This window comes from Camelus dromedarius, chromosome X, assembly GCF_036321535.1.
Source record: "Camelus dromedarius isolate mCamDro1 chromosome X, mCamDro1.pat, whole genome shotgun sequence".
Taxonomy (NCBI): domain Eukaryota; kingdom Metazoa; phylum Chordata; class Mammalia; order Artiodactyla; family Camelidae; genus Camelus; species Camelus dromedarius.
The window spans coordinates 96,771,772-96,780,902 of NC_087472.1; the positions used below are offsets into that span (position 1 = coordinate 96,771,772).

A 9,131-nucleotide genomic window follows, 5' to 3' on the forward strand; every position below is an offset into this window, starting at 1 on the left:
ACCTTAATTCCAATGCCACCTTAATCCCCCTTTGCCTTACTGTAAGGTGGTACAGTCACAGATTCTGGGGCTAGGATGAAGACATCTTTGGGGGAGCCATTATTCTGCCTACCACATCCGGTGAACTGAAATTTCATTTGGGTCTTTAACAGGTCGTTTATCCTTACCATTTATTTCTTCATCAAAAAAGTTAAGTCACCTACTACATAGGATAGGTAATGTTTATTGAGCATTTCCTGTGAGCTTGGCCCTGGATGCTAAACTCTTTGCTGAGGAAGAGTCTGTGAGGCAAGTTCTATTACTATCTCCTTTTCATAAATGAGGAAACTGCATTTTGGAGACATTAAGTAATTGATCAAAATAATTCAACTGGTAAAAAAATTCAGTTGGTGAGGGGATTAGACAGTCCATTGGGTTGCTATACCTCAAAGGTTTGGCTGGAAATCCCCTTTCACATGGCAGTGCATACTAATTAGGAATAAATGTTTTGATTAAAATGAATGTTTCAATTTTGCTGATAGAAATTATCATTCATGTTTGTGGACATGGTAAGAAAATAAAATTTCTCCTGTAGCTTAGCCAAGTTGACACATAAAACTAACCATCACAGTACAGTGTTGTTTAGCTTATTCCTCTAGCCCTTTGCAGTCCAATGTGGCAGCCACTAGCTTTTGAGTACTTGAAGTGTAGCTAATCTAAACTGAGGTGTGCTATAAATGCAAATTCATACCAAATTTAAGACATGGTACAAATAAAAAGATTATAAACTATATCATGATTTTAATATTCATTGATTTTATATTGATTACATGTTCAAATAATAGTATTTTAGATGTGTTAGGTTAAATAAAATGTATTAATCACTTAAAAAAAACCAACGAAACCCAGTATGTATTAAAATTAGATTATAAGGAGAATGGTTCCTTTATACGGTATTTTAAATATAATTGACTGAAAACACACAAAAAATTAATTTCTGGCTTGTGCTAAATTACAAACTGTCTTTTGAAGTAGCAGTGTTGTTTTTGCTGGGATCATGATGATTTCTGCCAAGAGAGATCTGATTTGTAGTAGGATAGATAGGCTCAATACTTCATTAGTGAAATACTTGACTGTCATGTTTTGTTGTAAGTGATATGTAATCAAACAAGAAAAATTTCCTAGCAACAGAGTTGTTTTCTTCAACCAGAAGAATGTTTTTATGTGCTCATTTTCTTAATGTCCAAAAGATAAAAAAGATTATGAATTTAGCATCTTATATTTTTGAGATTAAGATGCTGGCAAATATAGATAGTAGAATATATAAGAAGATCACTAGAAGTACTTGGCAAGCATTGTGTTGAGGTAATTCATACCTAAAACGTATTTAACTAGGTAGGGAACCACATAGTTTTTATGACAGACCCAATTATTGGACATGGTTATCTCACTCAACCTTCCTGAGCCTCTTTTTATCTCTTCTTATTCATCATTAATTACATACACAAACTTTAACACTCATCAGATCTCTAGGTTTGACTTAATTCCATCTGTTTATTCAACAAGTGTTTGAATACTGTGTGCTAGGAGGTCCTGGGATATTGTGTCCTTGTGAAGCTTATATGTTAGTGAGGGATTCAAACATGAATGAAAGAATTACACAAATCAGGAAGTACATGGGTGCTATGAATGTGAGTAAAAGATTCTCATGTAGATCTAAGGGCAGAGGACAGGGGAAGGCCTTGATCTAGGGATGAATAGCATTTAACCAGGCAAAAATGAGGGTTGACCAGTTTAGGTCAAGGGATGTATTTTGCAAAGGTCTTATCTCAGGAAAGAACTTGACGAGTTGGAAGAGCAGCAGCAGGAAGACCTCTGGGGCTGTGTGTGTGTAAGTGGCTGTGGAGGAATAGAGTAAGGCACACAGACACTGAGTCCTGTAGAGCTCTGTTAAGAGCAACAAGTAGACCCCAGTGTTGTACGATGTTCCACCGAGCAGTACATACGGCCTTGTTCCCCAGAACTCCATCATCAAGTGGGTGTTGTCTGTAGACAGAGTGACCAATATAATTTATCATCCAAACCAGGATACTCTTGAGAGTGAAGGGGGTCGTTATTAATTATGCTAAGACAAGGGGTATAAACCAGTATGTATAACTTAAGCAATCCAGGGTGTATGCTCACTGTGCTGAGAACTTCAGTAAGTCTGAATTTGCCTGGAAACCATGCTCTGAAAATCCAAGCTTAGTTATGTGTTCTCCCTTTCCCCCTCCTTCACCCATGGATAACTCTGAGAGAAGGCCACCGGTAGAACCTGCACAGAATCTAGACCGCAGAATCACAGCCACATTGTCCACTCACCTGGAGCCTAGTGTTTTTTAGATTGCCCTGTCATGAGAGCTCAAATCCTTGACTACATCAGGTCTTATTAAGGTGTTTTCAGGATTAAAGTGTTAGAAACATGTAGGAAAGAAATTAAGGTCTTAAACATTTAGCACATGAACTTTTCCCACTAGAATCTTTCCTACATCACTTCTCCTGGATGACATGACCTAATTATATGTTCCCAGATGGCAGCCAGCAGAATGGGTGTGGTCTGATTATAACCTCTTCAGAGTAAACATGTTTTGTGATTTGGCTCCTATATACAGAGTGGAGTACCTACAGGAAGCATCCCCATAGATGTAAAGCCTTTTTTAACAATGACAGTGGCATGAGGTAGTAAAGCAATCTTTTCACTGTTGATTGGATTTTTTTTTTATATATATAGAATCAGTTGTTGGCCAAATCTGTGTAGTGAGGATTAATGGAGCTTTATTTCTTGCTAGCCTCTGTGCCTGAGTCACTTTCTACAGCAGGGCCCTCAGGGAGCACTAGTAATTCCTTCAGTTTACTGAAAAATGGGTCACTTTGCATCATTACTCATACTAAAATATTTGCATAATATTCAGCCAAATACTGAAGATGTACACTTTGAGACAGTCCCCTATTTCTTTAGAAGTTTCATTATTTCTTTTGAAACTGCATTAATATTCTTACTTTTTGTTTTACAAGCCAGGAAATGTGAAGAGTTCACCCGGAAATAAGTAGAATACTCCATGCTCTGTCCATTTTAATCAGGTAAAGAACAAGAAAACTATGGTTATTTTTAGCATTGTTAGCAACAACTGAAATGACTTGTCTTTAATTAATTTAATTTAATTAATTATAGCAGATTCACTTCATATGGAAACCTAAGGGTCAGGATGATAATTTCATTCCGTCTTTACTTTTTGGGCTTAAGTGCTATGACTTATTGTATTTGTTCCTGAGAAGTACCTGGACAAACTAGAACTTGACAGTTGGGATTTATCTACAAAACTATTTCAAACAGTTGAAAAATGCCATTATTTATTAGGCTTATTTTTTTTCAAACAGCACTTCACTGTAGTAAGCACACTTGTATTCATCTAATAATCGATAAACATTTGTTAAATGCAAGACTATTGTTGAGAAGCTCAAGATTATATAGAGATGTTATCATAAGTGACATAGGGAAGTCATAGGTGTAATTTTCTTTCTTTAAAGATTGAGTAACCTGAGGCTAGAGAAATTTAGGATGATATCAGATGACGTCAGAAAAATCGGTGTGATTTCTTCTGGTCTTATACTCAGTTCATCCTGCAGCCCTGAGCGTTCTCACTTTTCACCTCCACTGATAAGAAACTCACCCCACAGGGCAGGTAGCTTTGGGCAGTTCTAATTTTTAGGAAGCTGTTTCTTATACTGAGCAAAAATATGTTTCCTTATAACTCCTATACAGTGATCCTGATCCTGCCTTAGGGGACACAGAAAACAAATCCAGATCCTCTTTCACATCACAGCCCTTCATATCATAACCCCAAGTCAGCATTTCTCAAATTCTGTTACACAGATTACCTGGGGAGCTTGTTAAAAAGCAGAGGCCTAGGCCCCACCCCAAAATTGAAATCCCTGGAGAGTGAGGCCAGATGTGCATCAGATGTGCTATTAGAAGGGAGACTAGAGGGTCAGCAGCCAAGAAGCCACACATGTCCTTCAGAGATTTTCCATTGAATATGATTCTATTTCTTTACAGAGAAGATGAGCCACAGAATAAAGAGAAACTATGTAAATATCCATTTCATTTTTCAAAAATATTCTGGGCCAGAGTTCATCTTACTGTGTACACAACCTTGATTTCATTCTTTATTTTTTTAGATCTTTAATCAAGATACAGATTTTAATTATAAAAGTGATGCATATTTGTTGTAAAAAATTTTTTTGTTAGATATTTTTCAAGCTTGTCTTGTTCTCCATTCCTTTCCTAGAGGTAATTTCTGTTAATAGTTTGGTGTATCATTCCAGACTTTTTTCTGTATGTGTAATATACACGCACACACACACACACACACCCTTTTGAGTTTTGGATAGAATGAGATCATATTCCTTATATTGTTTTCAAGTACATTGAAGCTCCATAAAGGGACATATTGTAATTTTATTATCACAGCTCAAGAAATTAACACTAATTCCTTAATATCACCTAAAATCCAGGCTGTATGCAGATTTCACTGATTGCCTCATTAATAACTTTTTACAGTTGTTCCATTTGAGTCAGCATCCAAACAACATCTGCCCATTGCATTTGACTAATGAGTCTCAAGTCTCTTTTAAACTGTAACAGTTCCTTCTCCCTCATTTTTCTCTTATCATTTATTTGTTGAAAAACCAAACTTATTTGTCCTTTAGTATTTCCCATGTTCTGGCTGTGGCCAAGTAAATCTATTTAGTGTCATTCTGTTTATCTCTTGGTTCCTCTCTTCTCTGCATTTCCCATAAAGTGATAGTTGGATCTGAACGCTTAATCAGATTTAGGTTCATTGTTTGGTTAGAATACTTTGTAGACAGTGCTACGGTTAGCTGTGTTGAATGAATGAATTAACTTCCTTTCTTTTCACGGAATATATTGTGTACACCTTTTCCTATCAGTACTTATGCATCTATCTCATTCCTCCTTTAGCTGCTTGATAATTTCCTAGTACGGACTACCATGATCTTTTGAATCCTTATTAATATAGATTGTTTGCAGTTTATAGTTTCTTCACAGTGCAGTAAATCTATTGAATTCTTAGAGAAGTCCAAAACTGATTAATAAACTGAGATAGAAAAGGTAAGCTAGTGATTTACATGTTTAATTTAAGAATTTTGGGTTTTATATCAGAAGATCTAGTGAATTATCATTGGCCTCTAAAATATTTATAAACCTCTAATTGCTAAGTAGATTCGTTACATATTAGGAAAAAGCAATCTGGAAAAGAGTCGGTGTATCTTTGGATTGATGTGTGTTTCACTCCAGAAAAGAATGATGTGTGTGAGGAAAGGTATATGTTGGACTAGCAATGATTTAATTATGCTCTCCTCCAGCAGATGGATGGAAATGCAGCTTGGCTTTCAGAAGGAGAGAGAGATGGTGTGTGCTGTGCCATTTAGACATTTATTTTTAATTTATTCATCCATCCATCTGTTTAATTACGCTCATATACACAGTCAGTTGAGAATCTGAATGCAGTATTGATGTAACACAAAACCTTTCTGTTTTTTAATGTACCCATTTATAAAATGGGAATAATTACATTTTTCTCTGGCTCACTATGATCCTCATGGTCATATAATGGTAATGCGAATACTTGATATAGTTTCTCTATTTAAACCTGAAGAATTTTCAAAATGCAAAATTTTAGAGCTGCTTTTATTGTGATGGGGCACTGTTTATTTATGTTTTTCTTTTTCTTTTAGTTATAGGTAAACATTGAAAACTCCATACAGTAAACCAATATTTCTACAGAAAAATGGCAGAAAAGTCAGTATTGAATGTAGTAAATTGGCATTCTTCTTCAGGAAAAACTACACTAGGCCTCTTTGTTCTCTTGGATGATTCCATACTACAAGTGGACTAATCGGAAATTCTTTCACCTAGAGAAAATGTATAAGCCTTAGAACTCCTCGTTCTCATGTTGCTATTTATGTACATAATTAAAATTCTAAGTTAAAAAAAAAGTTGTCTTACTTTTTTCTTCTGGTATTATCTGAGTGACAATTTAAGTGTATCTGGTGTCCGTGTGTGTGTATGTGTGGTGTATGTCTCTGCGTGTACATGTATGTGTGTGCATGGTGTGCGTGTGTGCGTGGTATGTCTGTGTGAAAGAAGACCATTCACTCTTCTTAGGGCATTATCAGTTGGCAGTCTCCAGAGGTCAAGTTGAGAAGAGTGGCTCTGGAGCTGAGAGACGATGCTTCGAGGAACAAAACTTGTAAGTAATAGTTTGCCTGACACTGATTAGAAGACATACAAAAGAAAACAATGACCATGACCCCTTGTGTGCCCTTGCCTCCCAACTTGTACAGATCTTCAGGTTCTTGAATGCCAGTGGGAGATGCATCATAAAGTCTCTCCTCTGCGAGTGAAGGAATGGCATGTGGTCGTGTGTGTTGATTCTCTATATGTAGCCCTTGTATTTGCCTTTGTGGCCCCTGAACGCACAGCTGATTGAACTCCATCTTCCCAGTGCTGGTGGGAACTGGAGGAATCTCTTGACTTGTCAGCCAGCCAGGAAGGATGGTGGGGGAACAGGATATGAAAGAAAATTGAGAATTTCTAAATTCGAGTCAAATTAGAAATAAAGGCCGCTCTCCCTTCTGAGTGAGACAGATCACACTCTGTCTATGGAGTGTGTATCTACTTTTACTTTAAACTGAGCACCTAACCCCTACACCTCATGGCCTTTCTCTCACCTTCTGAAACAGCCTGTACTCTGTCTATGGAGTGTGTATCTCTGAATAAATCTACTTTTACTCAAAAAAAAAGATTTAGGGATTAAGAATCATCTTTGTATTCTTGTAGCATCGATTTATTTGCTAAATTGTTGACCTTCCAGAGTTGATAGCAGTTAGTAAGCAGTTAGTAAGTAAGTACGCAGATGGAACATGCCCATGTTAATGTTAAACACATTTAATAGAGCCAGGATGACAGGAATGGTGCCAGCACTGTTACTGCATTAATGAGCTGAAGCACGTTTGTCCCTAGAGTAATCCCCCTAGTGACCCAGATGTCTTACTTCCTTTTATACTGAAATACTTTTGTATTAATGTACTAGTCATCCAAATATATTAAAGCTGTGCCTAAATTACAATATTTTATTGTAAATATTCTATTATTATTTCAGACTTTTCCCATTGGCTTGGCTTCCCACATAACCACCAGAAAGTAGAGATTCCACAAGTTTCCTCATTCTTGAGATTGCTTGATCTAGAGAAGATGAAGGAATGGCCCCCACCACACTGTGCTCTGGAAATCATCAATCAAAAGGTGTTTCAGTGCCTCCTAGTTGGAAGGTATTACTTACATTTTTAACCCTTTAGGCATATTGAAACATTGCCTTAAAACCTCTTAACTCCTTCAATGGGAAGGTGGGGGTGGGTCTCAGAGCCAGTGCCTGGCCCATATGTAGGATAACAAGCAAATTGCCTCCTACACAGGGTCACTCACTTGCTTTTTTATATTATTATCTTTTCCTTTCATGTTCTTTGCATCCAGTGCTACCTTTTTAAATTTTTAAAAAAATTTTTTTATTGAAATATAGTTGATTTACAGTGTTTCAGCTCTGTGCCCTTGGGCCGGCCAGCCCTCCAGCTGTGGGGCCTCCCTGCTACCTTTTTTTAATATTCAATCCTTTTTGCATGCTTTCCATTAACTTTGAACTGTAGAGAATGTAAAACTTGCATATTATAATATCTTGCATTTCCCTAGCTCTTTATAGTTTTCAAAGTGTTATTTTATATCTTTCTTTCCGTGGCTTATGTTTTGACCTCAGTGCATTTGTTTTCTCTGTTTCGAGGTAATGCTCTCTACTTGCATTTACACTTTTTATTCTGTTTCTTACGACCATTTTTTCTTATAATAAGGCTGTGATTCTCAATCCAGTTTAACTTAATCAGCATAGTTCTGTTTGAAAAACTTCAGGGCTTTGGAGGGAACATTCTTTACCATACAGAGTGATTTAAGCTCCTCTACAAATGTGGTATGTTCTGTTCTGTGATAATGTGTCCTAAGAAAGATTATGTTGTCAAAATCAAGGTTTAAAAGCAGTTGTTTCAATGGAGAAAAAAAGGGGGCTAGGGGCACCAATTTATGCCTTCATCAATCTTATCTGTGTCACACCTTAGGACAAAGTCACAATAATAGTTGTAGATAGAAGAATCAAGGCCAGCTGAGGGACCACCCACCCAGGCACGGGAGTAGCAGGTGCCTGGGCTGCTGGGTCAGCAGCTTTTGTCCTGAGTGCAGAGCTGGATCCCAGCCCTGTAGTGGCCCATGGAATGCAAAGTACTTCCCTAATGGATCAGTGGCATTATATCCAAGTGGCCTAAAGAAAATTCAAAATATAGGTAAGATGCCTGTGTTTACATACAGAGATGGAAAAATGTGACTTGCTTGTGGAAATATAGCAAATCTATGACAGTTAAAATTAGGCCATGTAATAAGTAAAATGATTTTCATTAGTTCAAAGATGAAATTTAGAACGCTTGAGTTTGGCAAAAAAGAGAGACAATCTTGTGTTTTAATGGGGCTCTCTTGGTGAACGCACTTTGTCCTCATTGGGGAAAGGCTTGGTATTTAGAGGAACACTTTTTTTTGTAACCAGCACTGTTTATGCCTATTTATATAAGCTGAAGGATTTACCATGAGTGTAAGTTTTCACTTTTTAATTCATTGCACCCATCTAAGTTAATGCAGAAACCTCCGTCAGAGGGACCAGCAGTATGAATGTGGGATTAAACCCTCATCTGAGGATTAGTTTTAATTAAAAGTAAATATTTGGAATAATGGTTTTGCTCACTACCGGTCAAAAGAAACTTGCTTGAGGTTTTGGTTTTCACCCTGTACACCTCCTGCCTGCTGTTTTGTTTCCGTTCTGAGAGGTTCAGGTTTCAAGTCAATAATTAGCCAGCACATAGTTCTAAAGGTACAATTAGGTCAAACTCCAGACACAACTGAAGTTCAGGCTTATTGATATTTATGAAATGATAGCAAAGGAAATTTCTCCATGGGAGAAAAGTTTGTTTTCACAAACAAGTGTTTCACTATTTCACAT

General features: G+C 36.9%; 1 protein-coding gene across 1 annotated transcript in view; it reads left to right on the forward strand.

Moving 5' to 3' along the window:
- APOO (apolipoprotein O) overlaps nt 1-6,038 on the forward strand; it is a 46,992-nt gene extending 40,954 nt beyond the window's left edge. Inside the window, exons 8-9 of the mRNA XM_031445701.2 lie at nt 3,034-3,099; nt 5,776-6,038. Coding sequence (XP_031301561.1) covers nt 3,034-3,069 — 36 coding nt within the window. The 3' untranslated portion in view covers nt 3,070-3,099; nt 5,776-6,038. The remainder of the gene's footprint in view (nt 1-3,033; nt 3,100-5,775) is intronic.
- The last annotated feature ends 3,093 nt before the right edge of the window (nt 6,039-9,131 follow it).